This window comes from Scyliorhinus canicula, chromosome 6 (assembly GCF_902713615.1).
Source record: "Scyliorhinus canicula chromosome 6, sScyCan1.1, whole genome shotgun sequence".
Classification (NCBI taxonomy): domain Eukaryota; kingdom Metazoa; phylum Chordata; class Chondrichthyes; order Carcharhiniformes; family Scyliorhinidae; genus Scyliorhinus; species Scyliorhinus canicula.
Genome location: NC_052151.1, coordinates 138,764,757 through 138,787,803, shown reverse-complemented (window position 1 = coordinate 138,787,803; position 23,047 = coordinate 138,764,757). Strand labels below are relative to the sequence as shown.

General features: G+C 51.2%; 1 protein-coding gene across 4 annotated transcripts in view; it reads right to left on the bottom strand.

Annotated features, from left to right (window-relative positions):
• mfsd2b (major facilitator superfamily domain containing 2B) overlaps positions 1-23,047 on the bottom strand; it is a 159,208-nt gene that overhangs the window by 38,341 nt on the left and 97,820 nt on the right. For all 4 annotated transcript variants that reach the window (XM_038800195.1, XM_038800196.1, XM_038800197.1 and 1 more), the window contains 2 exons: positions 22,847-22,925; positions 9,934-10,127 (listed from right to left, as the gene is read on the bottom strand). In XM_038800195.1, the coding sequence (XP_038656123.1) occupies positions 9,934-10,127; positions 22,847-22,925 (273 nt within the window). The remainder of the gene's footprint in view (positions 1-9,933; positions 10,128-22,846; positions 22,926-23,047) is intronic.

Here is a 23,047-nt window from a genome sequence, read left to right as displayed (position 1 = left end):
GTGTAGGTCTCCTTGGTGGCATGGCTGCGTGCTGTCTGAAGTTTGCTCTGCAGGATCAGATTGAGTGCTGAATGGCTTTATAAGACAGGAGGCGTGATTCTCCGACCCCCCGCCTGGTCAGAGAATCGGCGGGGGGGGGGGGGGGGGGGGGGGGGCGTGAATCCCGCCCCTGCCGGCTGCTGAATTCTCAGACGGCGGAGATTTGGCGGGGGTTGGAATCACGCACGCCGGTCGACGGCCGCTGGCAGCGGCGCCCCCAGCGATTCTCTGGCCCGCGATGGGCCGAGTGGCTACCCGGTTTTTACCAGTCCCACCAATGTAAATTAGAGTAGGTCCTTACCGGCGGAACCTGGCGGCGCAGGCAGCCTCCGGGGTCCCCGGGGGTTGCGGGGGGGATCTGGCCCCAGGAGCTGCCCCCACGGTGGCCTGGCCCGTGATCGGGGGTCACCGATCCACGGGCAGGCCTGTGCCGTGGGGGCATTCTATTCTTCCGCACCGGCGGCTGTAGCGGTCCGCCATGGCCGGTGCGGAGACGAAGCCGTCTGCGCATGCGCTAGGGTGATGCCAGCACACATTGGCGCTCCTGTGCATGTGCCAATTTTCGAACTGCCAGTTGGTGTGGTGCCAAGCCCTTCCCCGCCGCCCGGCGCAGTGCAAACCACTCCGGGGTCGGCCTAGCCCCTGAAGGTGCGGAGGATTCCGCACCTTTGGGGCGGCCCGACGCCAGAGTGGCTCACGCCACTCCTTCCCGCCGGAGTAGCCCGCCCCGCCGATTACGGCAGAATCCCGCCAGGGTTCCTTCCTCTTGCTGGAAGATGGTTTCTCTTGCATTCGCGTTCTCCCCGTGTCTGCATGGGTTTCTTCCAGGTGCTCCGGTTTCCTCCCACAAGTCCCGAAGGACATGTGTGTTGGGTGAATTGGACATTCCGAATTCTCCCTCTGTGTATCCGAACAAGTGCTGGAGAGTGGCGACTGGTGGCTTTTCATGGTAATCTCATTGCAGTGTTAATGTAAGCCTATTTGTGAAAATAACAAAGATCATTATTATTATTCTGTTAGTTTTCAAACTGCCTTTCCCCTGGATGGTCCATGGAATAATTATCTCATGTCAGTTTTGATCATGTGACCACATGATCAATACTTCTATTATCCACTCAGATGATATGAAGTTAGAAGCCATTGCTACACAATGGAGGATGAATAGTGGCCATTCACATCTGGTTATGATGAACTGCTTTCTCCACATCTCTCTTTGTTAGCTTTTGAGTTTGCAGACATTGAATCTTGGCGCACAGTGGTAGCACAGTGGTTAGCACCTCTGCTTCACAGCTGCAGGGTCTCAGGTTCGATTCTCGGCTTGGGTCACTGTCTGAGGGGAGTCTGCACGTTCTCCCCATGTCTGCGTGGTTTTCCTCCGGGTGCTCCGGTTTCCTCCCACAAACTCCACTTGTTCGGTAAATTGGAGATTCAGAATTCTCCCTCTGTGTACCCGAACAGGTGCCGGAATGTGGCAACTAGGGGCTTTTCACAATAACCTCATTGCAGTGTTAATATAAGCCTACTGGTGACAATAAAGATTATTATTATGGGGTGATAATTGAATTTGAGTTTCAGTAAATACCCTGTAAATTCTATAAGAGGTCTGGCATTCTGAATGTCTTTTCAAGGGACAGCCTACGGCAACAATTTGGCCTGACCAAAATGTCGGACAAAGCTCCCATCTGCAACAACCTAGATCACACCAGCACTGACTGACGCCACCTTCAAAAGGTGGGGGCAGGACGGAGGGACACTGACAGTCAGGGACCTATACACGGGCGGCAGGATTGCAACACTGGACGAATTGACAGAGAAATTCCAGCTAGCCAGGGGAACGAGCTAAGGTATCTACAACTCAAAAACTTCCTACGAAAGGAGACAAGGACATACCCACAACCGCCATGACAGACATTACTGGAAGAGTTACTGGACGCAAGCATACTAGATAAAGGAAGCTGTAGCGACATGTATGACCGACTGGTAGAAAGGGACGACACCGTACTGGACGCAACAAGAAAGAAATGGGAGGATGACCTGGGGATTGAGATAGGGTGGGGACTCTGGAGCGAAGCACCGCACAGGTTCAACACCACCTCCACCTGCGCAAGGTTCAGCCTCACGCAGCTAAAGGTGGTACATAGAGCCCACTTAACAAGAATCCGTATGAGTAGGTGCTTCCCGGGGGTGGAGGATGAATGTGAATGGTGCCAAGGAGGCCCGGCCAACCACGCCCACATGTTCTGGTTGTGCCCCAGACTTGTGGGGTACTGGACAGCCTTCTTCGACGCAATGTCCAAGGTGGTGAGGATGAGGGTGGAGCCATGCCCGATAGTGGCGGTCTTCGGGGTTTCAGACCAGCCAGATCTATTCCTGGGGAGGAGGGGGACACCCTTGTCTTTGCCTCCCTGATCGCCCGCCATAGAATCCTGTTTGGCTGGCGGTCAGCAGCACCACGCAGAGCTGCAGACTGGCTGTCCGACCTCTCAGAATCTCTCCAAATGGAGAAAATCAAATTCGCCATCCGAGGGTCAGACGACGGCTTCCACAGAACGTGGGAGCCATTCACCCAATTGTTCCGGGACCTGTTCGTGGCCAACAAACAAGCAGAAGAATAGCCAGGTACCCAAGAATCAGGGGAAAGTAGCCAAAGCATGAGAGGAAGATATAGACCAGGGGGAAAGGGGGGAACAGCTAAACCTAAGAGGAAAGAAAGGCGAACCACAGGAGGGGGTGAGTGGGGGAGAGGGAAGGGACAGGGAACAAGAGAGGAGAACCAGGGAGGTGGGAGGAAGTCAGGGAAATGACAGCCGGAAGGAGGGCACGGGATACGATAACAAACTTGGCATATCCAAGAATAGAGAACAAGGAGAATACAGTGAAAGACGGGAGGAACGGTGAAGCGGAGGTGAGCGCGAGACGACAACGGCAGCGAGATCCATCCAGGAGAAGCAAGTGACAACATCAACACCAAACCCATTTGAGTATTGCCCACTGTAATTGTTTCTCCGGCACCCAAATGTATATTTACCTCCCCAGCCTCCACCCCCCTCCCCCCACCACAAACCATCCAATACCTTTATGCGCTTAAAGAGCTCCTGAAGAAGTATTTTAAAAAAGCACTAATGTCTGTGGCAAATTTGCACTTAATTTAATGGAAGTGGCATATATAATGAGTTGCTTCCTCTTAAATCAAATGAAATATTCAAACCTTGTGCCCTTTAAACAATAATTTGCATTTCTGTTATTTTGGCGGGGACTTTCCCTATGTTAAATAACCTTGGGCACGATTCAGTGACCCAGCTGTGCCAGGGATAGATCCGGGCGCAAAACATGAATCGTGCGAGAGCCTTAAATTGAAATTCGTGCCAGGTTGATCGCGAGTCACCCGACTCCCTCCGACCGGCGCAATCTGGATCTCGCCTAATCTGCACATTTAAATGAACCTAATGACTCAGTTAAACATCTGGATGCCGGATTAAGCCGGCGTCCGGGACTCAACGGCGGCCTGCGGGGCCGCGCTGGGCGCTGCTTATTATTGGTCCACACAAACGTGGACCGGGCATAATGGCACCTCGGGGGATCTCGCAGGCCAATGCAGACCCCTGGGTGGTCGGGAACAGGGCAGCGTGGTTTGTTGACACCCCCCCTGGCAGTGCCACCCAGGCACTCTGATAGTGCCACACTCTCGCTGCTAGTGTGCCTAGGTGGCACTGCCAGAGGTTGGGTCCGAGGAGGCCTTGTCAATTGGAAAGCTTGGCGGGAGTTTCCAAGGGGGCTTGATAAGGTTGCTGGGGTGAAGATTGTGGCTGCCAATCAAAAAGTCATTTCGGCTGGCGAGATCAGCGCCCAAAAGCAGACTTTAACATTTTACGGCTAAACCGTGCCCCTTAAAATCCAGCAGACTAGAGGTGAAAGCAAAACCTTCAAGCTGACCTGTATTGTATTTTTATATTTCCCTATACAATTGCCTGGGAGTGAGGGGTGTCAGGGGGAGGGTGGTCTGATCGGGCTGGGAGGGTGGTCTGGGTCAGGAGGGGTGTTGGGTCAGGCCTGGGTGGGGGTGGTGTTGGTGGGGGGTCATATATGTGGGTGGTGTCCTGTGCGAGGCTGTGTTTTTAAAATAGGTACTCTGAAGTTAGAAGTGAGTTTCTTTCCTCTAACTATTTCAGACTAATTATCAGGGTAAGACTGGTAGAACCATCCAAAGTTAGCAATTTAAATCACTTTTATCAGATGGTTCGCAGTCTAGTGCAATTGTCCAGACAAAGTTAGCATTTATGGGCAATTCCCTTGTGTGGGAACTTCCTCAAAAATTTGCCGAGACCTGTAAGATGGATTTCACCTTTAATTAACAAAAGGAACCTCCAGCAGGCTGTGTTTCCAACTCCACCAGAATGACCATTCTGAGATAAGAAAAAAGTTCCCCACATGGGAGTTTAAAAAAGGTTGGGCGGCACGGTAGCACAGTGGTTAGCATTGTTGCTTCACAGCGCCCAGGTTCCCAGGTTCGATTCCCGGCTTGGGTCACTGTCTGTGCGGAGTCTGCACGTTCTCCACGTGTCTATGTGGGTTTCCTCCGGGTGCTCCAGTTTCCTCCCACAAGTACCAAAAGACATTCTGGTGGAGTTAGAAACAAATAAGAATTACACAGGCCTCAGGCTGTTCTTTTGAGTTAAGGCCCAGGGTAATAAAAGTTAAAGTGATCCCAAGAGGAAACCCTATTGGGTGGGACTGCCTGACTTAATGCTCCTGCCAGAAGATCCTCATTAGCTATCCAATCAGTGATTCCAATCACTCCGCGTCCTGACAGCCCGCAAGTGGAACAACGTCAACATCTGAAACAAGGACACTAAACTTCCAGTTTGTATTAATCTTCTTGATACCTTTACCCTCCTCCTCCCTCTGAGTGTGTCTATCTTATGTGGCTTTGGGTAGAGGGTGGGATGGTACAAGGGAGAGCAGTTATTAACTGGCCATTATTCTAATATAATTATTGCATGTCTTATCTCTATTTTCATTACAAGTAAATAGTTATTGTGTTTCCCTTACAAACTTGGTGCCTGTAAGTCATTGGAAGGGCCAAGGGCCAAAGATCTCAAAAACTATACACAAATTATTGGTTAATTCACTTGTGTTGGGACTGGGATCAACTGTGCTCGAGTCCAGGGTGTCATAACTCCGGCGATCCAGGAAGTTATGGGCCAATCGCGTGATCTAAATATTAAAAACAAGATCATGAAAACATTGTAAGGCTTTTAAAAGTGGTTTGAAGTAATTGGTGGATGATTACAGGGGTTACCTGATGAAGAAAAGGTCACCGTAGACGATTGAACATGTTGCCACTGAGAGGGATAAACTGAATTGCGGTCAGAACGGCTTCAACTTTAATAAATTTAACACTAGAGTTAATAGGAAAGTGCTTTTCATGACAGCAGAGAAATACACCCATCGAATTTCTACAGTGCAGAAAGAGGCCATTTGGCCCATCGAGTTTGCACCAATGTCTGAATGAGCACCCAACCTAGGCCCACTCCCCCTCCTTTCTCCATAACCCTAACTAACCTGCACATCTTTGTACATTAGGGTCAATTTAGCTGTGACCAATGCACATCTTTGGACAGTGGGAAGAAACCAGAGCACCCGTAGAAAATCCACATAGCCACGGGGGAAAGTGCAAAGTCCACATAGTCACCCAAGGCCAGAATTGAACTTTGGTCATGGGCACTGTGAGGCAGCAGTGCTAACCACTGTGCCACCTTTCCACAGGAAATAGATGGACATTATGAGTTCTCTATATCATCCAGATACTGTGAGAAGGTGCAGTACAGAGGCCAACAAGTCAACACATCAACAACCACCTGAACGCACCAGAAAAGTACAACCTATGGTGTATTCACAAGATCCTCCAAATCAGTGGCAAGAAAGCAGTAAAACAGCAGCATCTCTCCCAAGCCAATAGGCCCAGCATCAAGATGCCAGTGACTCAAAACCAATTCCGCTGGGCAAGACATGTAATTCGTGTGTCTGACATCAGACTCTTAAAACAACTTCTCTACTTAGAATGTGCAGCAGGAGACTCCTAGGAGGACATTGTAAACACTTTAGGGATGTCCTTAAAGCATCCCAGAAGAGGTCAAACTTCTTTGCCGACTTGTGGGAGTCCCTAACTTGTGACCAACTAAATTGGAGGAAATTAAAAACATACGGTGAACAGGAAGGCATAGAGAGTATAAATTGAACACTAAATCACCAGATGAGACTAGAGATTATAAAATGAATAAGGGCGTGATCTAGCGGAAAGGTTTCTAAGTGTCGTTTGTGGCAGGTTTTGCTGGGAGTTTCCTGTTGGCTTTGCTGGTGAGTTCCCCATGGCTATCTAATCTATTTGTCACTTTTTTGGGCCTGGGGAGTTTCTCATCGATTTAGCCCACACTTACCCCGATCTCTAAGTGAGCTTGTGGTTGGGCACTACCCCATACCCCTCAAGTGAGGACACCTTGCTTTGGGTCCCTGAGGGCACCCCTCTTCTGCCCCCCCCCCCCCCCCCCGGGGCCCGGTTTAAACCTAACTCGGCGAGCTTACCCAGGATCTACGGGCCTCCTGGGATCTACAGGTCTCACCGGCGAGGTCAGGGATAATGAAGGGTGGCTCCCTGGCCCTCCGTCTGGAATGCAGGCTTCTTGGCACTACCCAGCTGGCACCTTGGCATTGCCAAGGTACCTGGGTGGCACTTCCAAGCTGGCAGAAGCACTGCCAGGTGCCAGGGTGACACTGCCAAGGGTCAAGGTCCGAGGGGGGCCATGTCCAAGAAAGGATGGGTAAGGGAGGGTTTTGAAGGTGGGGGGGGGGGGGGGGGGGGGGGGGGGTGCAGGGAAGGTGAAAGCCTCTGGAAGGTTTGGGGGATGACGCGTGGGGTCCTGGAGGAGGAGGGGCCTGAAGAGGTGTCAATGTGTGTGTGGGTGACATCGCCCATGGGTGTAGGGGGTGTCTGGAGGACCAACAAACTCACTTAGAGATTGGGGTACCCTTTCAAAATGGCGGTCCGATCTCTGCTTTCAACTCAACTTTGCTGAAACAAATGTTGGCTAAACTGGTGAGAAACTTTCCAGGGCTCAAAATAATTATATAGGGTGTGATCCTCCGGAAAGATTTCTAAGTGTGGTAGCGAATGGGAACTGTCGTGATCTTCCCGGCACTCGACCCAGCAAGGCCGGCAAAGGCTATTCAATGTAACTTGGTCCACTTAACGAGGCCTCATGGGCTTCACACTGCAAATGAAAGCTCACCAGCCAATTCGCCGGTACTGAGCTCGCGGTTCTCCCACATCCCCCTCGCAAACAAGGTCAAACAGCACTTAAACAGTACTAGACTCACAGCCAGGGTGCCGAGACGACCAGCCCCAAGGTTTGGAGACGCGGGCCTGAGGAGACTTCAAGATGCGGCAGAGACCAGGAGGGATGTGTTGTTCCCCGAGGGTCAAGGATGGTGAGCCACAGGGCAGCCAGTGCTGCCTGGGATGAAGTTCTGGGAGTTTGGAAGGGAGGACTGGCCTCCAGTGCCACAAAAAGTTCAATGACCAACACCGGGCAGCACCAATCCTCCATCTGCCCCTCCAGCCCACCATTCAACCCAACCCTTCTTCACACCGTTACTCCCCCTTCCCAGCACTGTGAACCATGTGTGTGGCTACTGACGTCCTCTCCGTGTCTCTGCAGGAGAAGCTCTCCCACAGAGCTGGGAGAGGGCCCAGACTGACGGAGGGGTGCCTGACATCATGACATTTGAGGAACGGGCCCTGGAGGTAACGGGGGCGGCCAAGGTCAGAGCGGTCACCAATGTGGAGGTCGGCGCACATCGCAGAGGTGAGGGTTCACTGGGCCCCAGCTGGATGGACTGACACATGTGAGTTGTTATTGCCGTAAATACTGACTCATTCCCCCCACTGACCATGTGTTCATTCTCCCGCAGGTCCTCCAATGGTGGCCCCCACCCTGCCTCCAATCAGACCACCTGGGGGGAGAGCTCCGAGGATGCCACAGCTGATGCATCACAGCTGTGATCCCCACCCTGCATCAGTGCAGAGACGCACACCTCGGTAGGAAATGTTAGTGGACAGGCTTCCGGGGCACAATCGTGAGTATCATGTACATCAGATGGCGGTAGGAACCCCCTGTTGGAGGTTTGCGCTGATTGTCCTGGTCGCAGGACACTGCAGAGCATGGTTCAATTACTGGACAGCATCGCTGAGAGCGCCGAAACCATGGTGCAGACATTGGAGAGCCGCCAGGGCTGGCAGAGCCAGATAACGCAGGAGCAGCCGGAACTCAAATGGGGGGCGGGGGGTGGGGGTGGGGGGGGGTGGAGAGGAGTGGGAGGGAGTATCGTGGGGAAGGGAAGGAGGGTAGGTATAGTAGGGTGGCACTATCAGGATCGTGGGGCAGTGGTGTGCACTTGTACGAGAAATATTAAAATATCCTCACCACAACCAGTATACTGCCTCTGGCTCTTTGTTCTGCAATGTAGGCCAACCACTAATCCCATGCCCCATCCCCCAGTCAGGGCCCCCGCCCTCCACCCAACACGCTCTGCCCTCACACACCTGGATGCGGACATGTGGCTAGTGACCATCTGCTGGGTGATCAAAGGTTTGCCGCTACGTCTGTGGTGCTGCCTCCTGCAGTGTTCAAGCCCAGCATCAAAGTGTGATTGGCATGCTGGGCAATGAGCCCCAAATGCTCCATGGCACCGGCTTCTACATCAGCCTCATGTGGTCGTACACTGTACTGCAGCGAGGATTTACGTAGAGAGATGGTCAGGCAATCTTTTGGGAAAATGTTTTGCGACTTTTCAGTGACCCATTTTACACCATTTTGTGACACACCCACGGATCATGACTCACACTTTGAAAAAAATCTACTCCTGCTACTTGCTCACATATTTATATGTTTGTTTTCAGGTTCAGGCACCAAATGTGTCAAAAAATTTCATTGAGAACATGCAGCGGCAAAGTTGAGGCATCGGAGAGTATGCACAAACCTCCAAACAGTTCATCTACTGACTCTTCAAATACCACCTGCCCTGCATGTGGCAGAGTCTGCAGATCATCAGCCACCTCAGAACAAGTCACCCTCAATCTTGAGGGGCTGCCTAAGAGAGAGGACTTTCGCACAGAAATGGGAAAATAATAAGCATTATCCCAAATTAAAACAAGGCTGAAAAGTGCAGGGTCGCAAATCTGCCCTCTGAATGCAAAATAAATGTGAAATAGATTTACGTCAAAGAAGTTAGGAGGTAGAGTTACAAAAGAGGGATTCACCAAGACATTCAAATGGAACAATGTAAGCTGTGAGATACAAAAAGCTCATAATTTTTGGAAATAGGCTCACTTGCATAATAAGAGCTGAATCTTACAAGGAAGGCACCACAGGCCCCAGAGGTTAACACAATTCTGCAGTGCCTATTACTGCTCTATTTGGGAATTTCAGGTCAGTGAAGCTAACGTGGCCAAATAGAAGGCTTATTGGTCCTGGTTACACCTCCAATGATATGCCGGCCCCAACAGTCATTTCTCTGTCACCAGATGGTATTGGGATGCAGCCCTGTGGGCCCCACTTCCAACCAATGTATGGGTAAGTGCACCTGGTTCTGGGAATGGTTTTGGCTGCACACTAGGTGGAATTAGCAGGAAAGTTTGGCATTCAAACAGTTTCAAGGTGATTTCACAAGGAATGGGTGGTGAGAACAGATCAGGAAGCAGCAGATCTCCTCTCTCAGTCAAAATTTTAAAAGAGGGCAAAGTTCCTTGGCAAAAAATTCTGCCCCAAGTTCCTACTTCACCTTCCAGTACCAATTCTGCACCGTCAATAATCTGAAGTTCTAGCCTAAATTACTTACTATGTGAGAGGGTAAACTTTGTGGATGAAAAGTCCTGGTGTTGCCAATGAACAAACTGTTCCTATCTGTGAAGTTAACACTGGAATTTGCTGATGTATTCTGTAGAATGCAATGGTTGGTGCCTTGGGCATTTGCTACAATCTGCCCCTGGACAGCAGCTCCAATCATTGTTCCAAGTGCTTCCATTGTCATACCTGTTAAGGAAATATCAAATAAAAAACTGTAAAGCTCCATTTCCTCATCATCGGCCAATGAAATGTAACACTGCTTGTTTATACATGGAGAAGCCAGCAATGGACTATGTTCATTACTGACTAGCCTCTTCTCCAGAACACTCCCCAACAACAAAATGAAGTAATATATTGTTCGTTTATCACTTCTTGTCATGATATACACCAGTATATCATGGTGCATGCACACACACTGATGGACATACACTAGGACCAATCAACAGGCACAAACACCGCAGCCAATCACCAGTTAGAACACACACACTATAAAGGCAGCACTTTTCCCGCTCATTCGGGATGCAGCCTCTCAGAAGCATAAGCGCTCATAAGTTACAGCACAGACTCTCACCACGTGCTGAGTGATTCGACTGGTTAGGACAGGCACAGGTCTTTAGTTAATCTAGCATTGTGTAACCCACAGTAATAGTATGTTTTGCAGTTTATAGTTTAATAAAATAGTGTTGTACTATTTTAAGTGTTGGTGGCCTGTATGTGTTTCACGGATCCAGAGCACCTAACACATCACTTCTGTGTGTACATTTTGTGCATTTATGAAGTTGAGACATGTTAAAGCTGGAAAAGTGAGCACTGATAGGGTCACGAAAGCAAGGCGAGGTGCAGAGTAAAGCTTTATTTATTTTCCCCTGCTTCTAATTTTGGTCAATTTCAAAAACCAAAACCTGAAATGTGAGAAGATAATCAAAATAATTTTATTTATGAATTGGTTTTAAATGGAAATATAAAACATAAAATAGCAAATTCTACGATCCCAGCTGATGCAGTAACTGGGCGGAAAGATCCCAGAATGGAGCCCTGGCTCAAACTACTGTCGGTGTTGACGCCAACGGAGAATCCGTGGACTTTCACAACAGAAAAATTGGCGCCATGCCTGCACCGATTCTGCTACTATTAATGAGCTAGCACCAGCGTGGAACACAATAAATTCTTATGAAAAACGGTGTAGGGTTTGCGGGGTCTGTGATTGACACTCAGGAGGCTGACAAGTCGCTGCTGCACATAACCGATTCTACCTCACACCATCCCAGCCAACAAGATGGCTGTGAGTAGAGTCGCGCCACGGTTCACGGACGTGAAACTGGAGACCCTCCTGGACACCGTAGAGGAGAGGCAAATGACCCTGTACCCTGGCCCGGGAAGGAGGCTCCCAGGCACCGCCACCATCGTGCCTTGGTGCAGGTGGCAGAGGCAGTCAGCGCGGTGGGCAACGTCGCCCGTACCAGCATGCAGTGCTGGAAGAATCTGGCAACCACTTCAGGGCGACCAGGTGAGGAGGCAGCACTGTGCCCCTAGCACTAACCCTGTCCCCTCCTCCCCCAGGGGACAGAAGAATCCCCACATGCCAGCACCCATACCAGCCACCATGGCTGGGTGCCCGGGCCACTGAGGCCACCAGAGCTACCCACTCCCTGAGCTGCCTGCTCCCTCCCCCCCCCCCCCCCCCAACCCCCAGGAGAAGGCCGCGCACAACTGCGGCCACGGACGAAGAAGTGAGGCCCTGCTAAGTTGCGATTCCCCATGGCACGTATGTCGGTACCCCTCCCTCACCCCACACCACCTTCAACAACCCCCCCTTGCACACCACTCCCACTTCCCTCCGGCCCGCGGTCTAATCATGCATGTTATCATGTGTCTTGCAGGATCTGCCGGAGATGGGGGCGGGGGGGGGGGGGGGGGGGGGGGGGGGGGGGGGTCATCTGGTGGACTCCGCCCTCAGCCAGTGCCAGAGCTGGTGTCTCCTGGTCAGCTGAGCAGTGATGGGGAGAGCAGCTCAGGCACCTCGGATACCAGCCCTCCACCCGAGACTCAGGAGCTCGGGTCGGAGGTTGACAGTGACTTTCCGTCACAGATGTCTCTAACACACTCCACCATCCCAGATACACTCACCTTGGTTGGGCACTTTAATGAAGAGGCTCCTGGGACACTATCTGGTGAGAACCACACAGCTGATCCGGTACAGCAGGTGGAGGGCCCGAGCCCAGGAACGAGCTGTCGTTCAGACTGGTTTCAGGCTTCTGGAACAGACAGTCCCAGCCACAGTGGAGATGCACTCGCAGAACCCCCGAGGGGGTGGACAGTTGGAGGGAAGGTCAACCCCAGGAACCAGCTGCCGTTCAGATCGGGCCTGGACTTCTGGAACACCCAACCCAAACCACAGTGCCGATGCAGTCAGAGAGCCAGGGACTACATGAGGTATTGTCGGCGTACATCCAGCACCTGTGGGCACAGGTGGAGGTGTTCAATCACGTGCAGGAGCAGGGTGTGGTGCCAGTCATGCATGCCACCCAGGCCATTACCGCACGGGTGCTGTTCGCGGTGGAGGCATTGAGGCTGACGGTTTTGACTATGGATCAGCGTGTCCGAGGCCAGGGGAATTCTGTGCAGGCGGTGGCCGAGGCCAAGGACAGGGCTGCCCTCCCACTGGCAGCCATGTGCCAGAGCCACCTGGATATTGCAGCGGCGCTCTTCAGCATGGCCAATCAAAGCCATGCTGAAGTCTGTGCCACTTGGGTCTGTGCGGATTCTGCACGTTCTCCCCGTGTCTGCAAGGGTTTCCTCCGGGTGCTCCGGTTTCCTCCCACAGGTACCGAAAGATGTGCTGTTAGGCAATTTGGACATTCTGAATTCTCCCTCTGGCAGCAGGGTAGCATGGTGGTTAGCATAAATGCTTCACAGCTCCAGGGTCCCAGGTTCGATTCCCGGCTGGGTCACTGTCTGTGTGGAGTCTGCACGTCCTCCCCCTGTGTGCGTGGGTTTCCTCCGGGTGCTCCGGTTTCCTCCCACAGTCCAAAGATGCGCGGGTTAGGTGGATTGGCCATGCTAAATTGCCCGTAGTGTCCTAATAAAAGTAAGGTTAAGGGGGGGTTGTTGGGTTACGGGTATAGGGTGGATATGTGGATTTGAGTAGGGTGATCATGGCTCGGCACAACATTGAGGGCCGAAGGGCCTGTTCTGTGCTGTACTGTTCTATGTTCTATGTGTACCCGAACAGGTACTGGAGTGTGGCGACTAGGGGCTTTTCACAGTAACTTCATTGCAGTGTTAATGTAAGCCTACTTGTGACACTAATAAAAGATTATTATTATTAGTACTATTATTGCAGGATCTGCTGGTGATGGGTTGGGTCCATCAGGGGACTCCGTCCCCCCAGCCAGTACCACAGCTGAAGCCCCCCATGTGCCAACAGCAATGAGGAGAGCAGCGCGGAGAGAGCCATATTCCTGTGAGCCAAGACACCCCGGAGTTCAAGTCTGATGATGACCACCATCCCGGAAACGCACACCTCGGTTGGGCACTTTAGTGAAGAGGCTCCTGGGACACTTTCTGCTGCGAACATTTGATCCGGTACATCAGGTCGAGGAAGTCCCGAGGGGGCGGATGGCTGGAGGGTAGGCCGACCCTAGGAACTAGCTGCTGTCCAGACAGGTTTTGGGCTTCTGGAACAGACAGTCCCATCAATTGTGGAGATGCAGTCTCAGAGCCAGGGGGACATTTCTGGGTTGTCGGCGAGTATCCAGTACCTGCGGGCATAGCTGGAGGAGTCCAACCGCGCAGGAGCAGGAGGTGGTGCTGACCATGCATGCCACACGGGCTATCACCACACGGGTGGCGTCCATGGTGGAGGCATTGGGGACGGGTGTTGTGGCTATGGATCAGCATGCCCAAGGCCTAGGATAGGATTGCCCCACGCAGTCAGCCATCCACAAAATTGCAGCGACACTTCTGAGCGTGGCCAAGTCACAGCAGGGCATGGCTGGGAACGGCGGCGGCATTACCCAGGAGCTGGCCAACGTGGTGCAGACACAGAAGGAGATGGCTCAGTCACTGGCTGACGTGACACAGTCAATGGGTGATGTGGCGCAGTCCCAGGGGTGGTCCACTCCCTTAGCTCCATGGCTGCGAGCATGCAGACCCTGGTCGAGATCAGAGCGGGCCTCCTGGACTGGCAGAGCCAGTTGGTAGGGAGCCTCAGGGGATAGCTTTGCTCACATCCGCTTCCCATGGAATAGCCTGGGAGCCACCAGGCAACCCGAGGGAGGAGGGGGTGATGGGACCCGTGATGGGACCCTTTCCTGTCCGTGGTGCATCTGGTGGGCAGCAGGAATGACAGGGTGGCATCACTCCACCTGTTTATTATTATTGTTCGATGAGCAGCCGGGCCCATCCAGGCCCGGTTGCCCCAGAAGACCACCGCCAATGGGGACCCAGGTCGCGCTTCTCTGTGTCCTACCTCCTCTCTCTCATCAGTCATGACACCGGTTTCACAAGTTTTAAAACCACAAGTGAACCACACCATCGGAAACTTGGCCCATCGGAGGCGGAGAATGGCGAACGCCTCGGATAATACCGGGTCGGGCCCACTATTGATATGCAAAATGGAGTTTACTGTAGTTGCATTCCAGAATGCATTGACGCCGCTGTCAAGGTGATGGGGAATTGCGGTTTGGCGTCAAATTGGCACCCACCATGATTCTGGCATCGGAACCGGTTCTCCACCCAAACGCGTTTCCCTGACTTCAGTTTCGGTCAACAGAGAATCCCGCCCAGGGTGTCGATCTTTTACTGTATGTAAGGGACCCAGGGACAGTGATGGGGGATATTATGGGTTTACGGAAGAGTTTTGGCATATAAACTAAACTTTGGCAAGAGTGAGGGGAGGACCTGGGTTTGGGCGGGGGGGCTGCCATTTCGTCTTGCTGGGACTAGTTTCCACTATCTGGGAGTCCAGGTGACGCGAGATTGGGCACGGCTTTGCAAGTTGAATTGCATTAGCCTGGTGAGTAGAGTTAGGCTGGATTTACAGAGGTGGGACAGTATTCCATTGTTGCTGATAGGCGGATTCAAGCTATTGAGATGAATATCTTGCTAAGATTTGTGTTTTTGTTTCAGTGTATCCAAGTTTTTCTGCCTGAAACATTGTTTTGGGCATTGGAGCGGCTCACAACGGAGTTCATGTAGGCAGGGAGAACTCCTCAGATTCAGAGGAGGATGGTCTTACAGAGGGCGGGTTCACGCTGTCGAGCTTGATGTTGTCTTATTGGGCAGCCAATGCGGAGAAGGTGCTGGATTGGTTTGGGGACCAGGCAGTCACTTGTGTGTGGATGGAGTTGGGGTCATGCTTGGAGGTGCTGGTGTCAGCATCTCTGCTGTTTGTGGTCAGCACGGTGGTGCAGTGGTTAGCACTGCTGCCTCACGGCACTGAGGTCCCAGGTTCGATCCTGGCTCTGGGCCACTGTTCATGTTTCACCCCCACAACCCAAAGATGTGCAGGTTAGGTGGTTTGGGCACGCTACATTGCCCCTTAATTGGAAAAAATTAATTGGGTACTCTAAATTTATTTTTAAAAAACCTCTGCCGTTTGCCCCAACGAAATATTCTCTGAATCCAGTCATATCTCCACGTTAAAGATATGCCGACAGCTCTGCCAGCATTTTAAGCTGCAGGTAGTGTCAAGGCGGCCCCTATTTGTAGGAACCACCTGTTTGAACCAGCAAAATTGGATGCCATATTTGGGGGATGGGACGGTAAGGGGTTGGAGAGGGTAAGGGGGTATTTGGGGGAGGTGCTTTTGCTGGTTGGGAGGAGCTGAGGGATAAAGGAGGACTTTGGGGGTGGATATGTTCAGGTACTTTCAAGTGCATGATTAAGTTCAGTGGGCTCTTTCGATGTTTCGGGAGGCACCACCATCCACTTTGCTGGAAAGGATACTTTCCCGCGTGAGGTCGGAAGAGGGCAGCATGTTGGGGATATACAGATGGATTATGGGGGAAGAGTAGGTTTCAGTTTAGGAGGTGAAGGCCAGGTGGGAGGAGGAGCTGGGACCAATTTTGGAGGAGGAGGTGTGGAGGAGGCAGGGTGAATGCTACATCAGCCTGAGTGAGGTTAAGATTGTTACAGCTCAAGGTGGTTTTCAGGGTGCACCTCACCAAGGCTGGAATGAGTCGATTTTTTGAGGGGGTTGAGGGGAAGTGTGAGCAGTGCTCCAGAGGGATTGCGAACCATACGCACATATGTTTGTCTTACCCAGAGTTGGTGGGCTTTTGGGTGTCCGTTTTCACCACCATATTGGCAATCCTGAACATCAATCTGGGGCCCTGTCCAATAGTAGCGATATTTGGGGTGTCGGATCAGCCGGAATTGAGGATGAGTGTGGGGCGGATGCTCGGCTTTCGCCTTGTTGCTAAATCGGTGGCAGTTCTGCTGAGTTGGGGGCAGGCGACACCACCCAGTGCCGCATCGTGGCTGGATGGGCAGCACGGTAGCATTGTGGATAGCACAATTGCTTCACAGTTCCAGGGTCCTAGGTTTGATTCCCGGCTTGGGTCACTGTCTGTGCGGAGTCTGCACTTTCTCCCTTGTCCGGAGGGTTTCCTCCGGGTGCTCCGGTTTCCTCCCACAGTCCAAAGATGTGCAGGTTAGGTGGATTGGCCATGCTGAAATTACCCTTATTGTCTAAAATTGCCCTTAGTATTGGGTGGGGTTACTGGGTTATGGGGATAGGGTGGAGGTATGGACCTTGGGTAGGGTGCTCTTTCCAAGAGCCGGTGCAGACTCAATGGGCTGAATGGCCTCCTTCTGCACTGTAAATTCTATGATTTGATGCACTTTTTGTATCTTGAGAAGGTCACGTTCCTGTGAGGGGGGCGATCGACGGGTTCTATCATTGATGCCAGAAACCGGAGCACCTGGAGGAAACCCACGCAGACACGGGGAGAAAGTGCAAACTCCACACAGACATTGTGCCCCAGAGGCCTTGATATGTAAACAATTTTCCTGACAAGGTGCGACAAGTAGTTTATGTATCAGGAACTCAAGATCACGTCAAGATGATCTTCTGGAATTGCAGAATGGCGGGTCCAATGGGAGCCGGCATTCAATGCTAAAATATGCTGCATATTCTCTTCAAAAATCTTGGATTCCACATTCAGCAAACAGGATTCTTGGATTTCTGAGGAGGAATGTTTGGTATTGCAACAAGAATATCAGAGTTATAGCTTACCAAACACTTGTTTATCAATTCCTAGATTCAGAATGTTGTGTGTGGGATCTTTATTTGACCAGAGTTATAAATAAAGCTGAATCAGGGGTGGAATTCTCCGACCCTCCGCAAGGTCGGAGAATCGCCCGGCGCCGGCGTCAACCCCGCCCCCGCTGTGGCCGGAATTCTCCACCACCCGGGAATCATCAGGGGCGGGAATCACGCCGCGCCGATCGGCGGCCCCCCCCGCACCAGTCGGCGGGCCCCCCGCGGCGATTCTCCGGCCCGCGATAGGCCGAAGTTCCGCCGCTTTCAGGCCTCTCCCGTCGACGTGGTTTAAACCACCTCTAGTGTCGGTGGGAGCAGGCGTCGCGTGCGGGCCCCGGGGTCCTTGGGGGGGGCGATCTGACCCTGTGGGGTGCCCCCATGGTGGCCTGGCCCGCGATTGGGGCCCACCGATCGGCGGGCGGGCCTGTGCTGTGGGGGCACTCTTTTTCTTCCGCCGCCAAAACGGCCTCCACCATGGCGGAGGCGGTAGAGACCCCCTCCACCGCGCTTGTGCCAGGGTGACGTCAGCGACTGCTGACACTCCGGCGCATGCACGGGCTCACGCTGCCCGGCGAAGCCCTTTCGGCCAGCCGTTCGCGCCGGTCGGCCGGGTGCCAAAGGCCGTTCGCGTCGGTCGGCGGGAATTCCGCACCTTTGGGGAGGCCCGACGCCGGTGTGGCTCTCGCCATTCCGGTACGCCGGCACCCCCCGCCCCGCCGGGTAGGGGAGATTCCCGGCCCAGTATGGGAAACACACTAGTGTCACATCTTTGATAAAGGTGGGGGAAAATGGACTAACCATATTCTATAAAATATGGACTGGACTGGTAGGAAATGATAGACACAAATACCTGGTGCCTTCTGACAATCACACAACACTGGGGCGGCACAGTTGCACAATGGTTAGCACAGTTGCTTCACAGCTCCAGGGTCCCAGGTTCGATTCCTGGCTTGGGTCACTGTCTGTGCGGAGTTTGCACGTTCTCCCCGTGTCTGCGTGGGTTTCCTCCGGGCGCTCCCATTTCCTCCCACAGTCCAAAGATGTGCAGGTTAGATGGATTGGCCATGATAAATTGCCCTGAGGTTAGATGGGGTTGCTGGGTTACAGCGATAGGCTGGAGGTGTGGGCTTAATTATGGTGCTTTTCCAAGAGCCGGTACAGACTTGATGGGCTGAATGACCTCCTTCTACACTGTAAATTCTATGATTCTATGACAAGCCAGTCATGCACACAAACTACAATGGACACTTGTTTCCAAGACACTGTATCAACATTGTTTCTTCCCAAGGACCATCCCCCAATGGAACAAACTACCGAAGGAAATAGTCATAGCCCCAACTCAAAATCTTCAAGATCCACCTTTAGAATATTTCCATTTAAAAGGGTACATTATCAGTACTACCTTCTTAGCAGGTCATATCTGCTTTAAGTAGCGCTGCCCAGAGAAACGTTGGTGAAATGCAGAACTTACTCTGTGATGCTGACACAACTAAAGCAGAAACAGAAGATATTTGAACCTTTCACTGTAATGAACCAATATTCCTGAATCAACTTGTTCCTTCCCCAGTCCAGCTTCCTGAACTTTGCTTCGTAACTGAAATTTCTTTCAATAAAAGGTAGTATTATCATTGATGTAGTTGTATTCGTACAACTTTCAATTTCAAGTTTAAGCTAAAGATCAGAATTAATTTTTTAAAACATGATGGTTGTTTTCTACAATCTTAGTACATTTATCTGAAGTTAGTCTCTTATATTTACAATATGTGATTGGATTACAATCAAATTGCATCAGAATATACAGTTTTTGCTCAAATATGAGCAACATTCCAAATGTCAATTATTCCATTAAAAAAATCACAGTGATAGCAAGAAATGTGGAGAATAATTTGCATGCCAAATTTGCTCCTGCTTAGCAGCCAGTACATTAATGTGGTGTTGTTGGGGAGGGCAGTAGGTGGTGCTGATCTGTGAAATGTGTTGTGAATGCAAGGTTTTATAAGGTGATTGTGTTTTAGGACTGTCTTTTTGATGCACGATCAATTGCACAAAGACTCAGATTGGGTACAACTGTGGCTTTATTACAGTCAGATGCGTGGCCTCCTACTGCAGCTGGCGAAATGGCTGATCAGGAGGACACGCATATTTATACAGCTCCTAGTGGACAGAGCCAGCCGGCAGGGGCTACTGGTGAACCTGTAGTACAGGTCCGACCTTACATCCCCTAATACAGGTGTGCACAGTTGTTCACCACATTCACCCCCTGTTAAAAATGAGTCCGGCGGGGGTGGCGTGGAACTATATACAATGTTGCGAATTATGTATAGTGTCTTATAAAATGAGTGGGGAAGGAAATAAATGTCCATTTTGATGGTCCGGTGCCCGTCAGAGGGTCAGTCGATCCGGTGCTTTGACGATTCGTTGGGAGCAACGTAACGGCGACGGCGATGTCGGTGCTGGCGGTGCTGGTGCTGGCCTGCAGTCAGATGACCCCGGGAGCATGCTGAAATCTTCTTTGTCCTCTTGCGTGGGCAGGGGAAGGAGGGATGGACCTGGTGGGATTAATGTTGGTAGCGCCGGGGGAGGGGAGGGTGGTGTATGGGTGGGGAAGTGTGTTTGGCTGGAACCTTATGGTGCCAGGTCCCTGAGGGAGACAATATCTTGGCGGCCGTCGGGGAACTCCACGTAGGCATACTGGGGGTTGGCGTGGAGCAAGTGTACCCTGTCCACCAAGAGGTCCGCCTTGTGGAGTCGGACGTGCCTACAGAGCAGGACCGGTCCTGGAGCGGCCAGCCAAGTCAGGAGCGACACACCGGATGTGGACTTCCTGGGGAAGGTAAAAAGACATTCATGGGGTGTGTTATTTGTGGCGGTGCACAGTAGTGACCGGATGGAGTGTAGTGCATCAGGGAGGACCTCCTGCCAGCGAGAGGCTGGGAGGTTCTTGGACTGTAGGGCCAGCTGGACGGCCCTCTAAACCGTCCCATTCTCCCTCTCCACCTGCCCATTTCCCTGGGGGTTGTAGCTGGTTGTCCTGCTGGAAGCGATACCCCTGCTGAGCAGGAACTGATACAGCTCATCTCTCATGAATGAGGATCCCCTGTCACTGTGGATGTAGGCAGGGAAACCGAAGACTGTGTTGAGGGCCTTGATGACGGTGGCAGACGTCATATCGGGGCATGGGATGGTGAAGGGGAATCTGGAGTACTCATCGAGAATATACGTGTTGCGGTTGGTGGAGGGCCCTTCAGCCCTCCAAGCCTGCACTGATCATGGTGCCTGCCTAAACTAAAACCGTATGCATTTACAGAGTTCTTATCCTTCCATTCCCACCCTATTAATATATTTGTCTAAATGCCCCTTAAATGCCGCTATCGTACCTGCTCCCACCACCTCCCAGGCAGTGCGTTCCATATATTTACCACCCTCTGTGTAAAAAACCTACCACGTACATCAGTTCTAAACTTTTCCCCATGCACCTTAAACCTATGTCCCCTAGTACTTGACTCTCCTACCCTAGGAAAGATCATCTGACTATCCACTCTGTCCATGCCACTCATAATCTTGTTGACCTCTATCAGGTCGCCTCTCAACCTCCGTCGTTCCAGTGAGAACAGACCAAGTTTCTCTAACCTCTTTTCATAGCTAATGCCCTCCATACCAGGCGACATCCTAGTAACCGGCTTCTGTACCCTCTCCAAAGCACCCACATCCTTCTGGTAGTGTGGCGACCAGAATAATACACAATATTCCAAATGAGGCCTAATTAAGGTCCTGTATAGCTGCAACATGACTTGCCAATTTTTATATTCAATGCACTGACCGATGAAGGCCAGCATGCCCTCTGCTGTCTTGACCACTTTATCCACATGCATTGCTACTTACAGTGATCGGTGGACATGCACGCCCAGATCTCTCTGCCTGTTGGTTCTCGCAAGAGCCCTACCATTTATTGTGTAATTCCTACATGCATTGTAGGAATCTAGTGAACTAATCCGTTGTTAAAGGGAAGCCCCCCCCCCCCCCCCCCCCCCGTCAAGTTATCAGGGAAGCTTGTATTCTTTTTTTTTTTTTTTATAAATTTAGATTACCCAATTATTTTTTCCAATTAAGGGGCAATTTAGCATGGCCAATCCACCTACTCTGCACATTTTTTTGGGTTGTGGGGGCGAAACCCACGCAGACACGGGGAGAATGTGCAAACTCCACACAGACAGTGACCCAGAGCCGGGATCGAACCTGGGACCTCAGCGCCGTGAGGCGGTTGTGCTAACCACTAGGCCACCGTGCTGCCCTGGGAAGCTTGTATTCTGTGGGGGGGGGTCATAGGAAATCTGGCAGTCCTGACGCAGCGACATCTGCGCGGATTACAACTTCCCCCTCCCCCCAAGTCCGGAGATACACCCATGTCCAATAGTTTCCCCACCACTGAGGTTAGACTGACTGGCCTGTAGTTTTCTGGATTATCCCTTCCTCCCTTCTTGAATAATAGTACCACATTGGCTATCCTTCAGTTCTCTGGCACCTCCTCCCTAGCCAGAGAGGAATTGAAATTGTAGTAAATGGATTTGAGTTAGCTCTTTAAACTCCTCCTTCCTGAACCAACTACACCCTTTTCGGGGTGAAATTTTACCTCCACCCTTTGCTAACTCTGTTTCTCTCTTCACAGATGCTGCCTGACAGGCCAGTGCTTTCCAGAATTTTCTGATTTTGTTTCAGATTTTCTTGGAGCAGAGGAGACTGAGGGGGAACATGATTGAGATGTATAGAATTGTGAGGGGCACAGATAAAGTAGACAGGAGGAATCTTTTCCCCTTGGCAGAGGGATCAATGACCGGGGGAACAGATTTAAAGTAAAGGGCAGGAGGTTTAGAGGGGATGTGAGGAAAAATCTTTTCAACCAGAGGTGGTGGGATTCTGGAATTCACTGCCTGGCATATGGCAGTGGAGGCAGAGACCCTCATAACATTAAAGAAGTCTATAGATGTGCACTTGCGATGCCAAAGCTATGGCCATGTGCTGGAAAATGGGATTAGAGTAGTTCGGTGGTTGTTTCTGGCGGCGCAGATGCGATGGGCCAAAGGGCCTTTTCTGTGCTGTAGACCTCTATGACTCTCTGACAAATAGAGGTGGGAGGCTGGTTGCCTTCATTTTAACAGTAATTACTAAAATATCTCTTTTCATCTGTTTATTTTTCTTGTACAATTATCTTATTTGAACACTAAATCAGAATCTAATGATCCCAAAGACAAGACATCAGGAAGATTAGCATAGTCAGACTGTAATACAATAAAGTCCCACTGGAATTTAAGAGGCTTACCTCCTGGTAAATAGCATAGCTTACAACATGACATTGCTAAATCTTTGTGGCAAGATTCATTTTCTGTATTTGGAAGATAAATGTTTAGCCTGAAGCTATCATTCATAGAGACATAAATGAAGTGCTGATGCTTTATACAAGTACAGCAAACAAGTATGAAACATAGTGCAATCTAGTTTGTTAAGAAGCTACTGATGGTCTGAACATCTCTATTCATCATTACCAGCAGATGGCCTTGGATGGGGTCAGTGCCAAGAAAATGTTTCTTAAACATATGGCATTCATTTTACTGGAAATTCTGTCGCAGGAAATTAAACTTACGGTAGGCAGTTGCACTGTCTCTCTCCTTCTGATCACTGCTCAGAAACATAACGAGAGCTGAGTATGGCACACGGAAACACTGGAAGAAGAGGTACAATTGATCAGGTACAGCTCTCCTGGAATGCCTCACTAAAAGTTTATTCCAGGGTAATTGTCAACAGAAGTACCATTGAAATAGACAAATCCGTCCCAGATCATAGA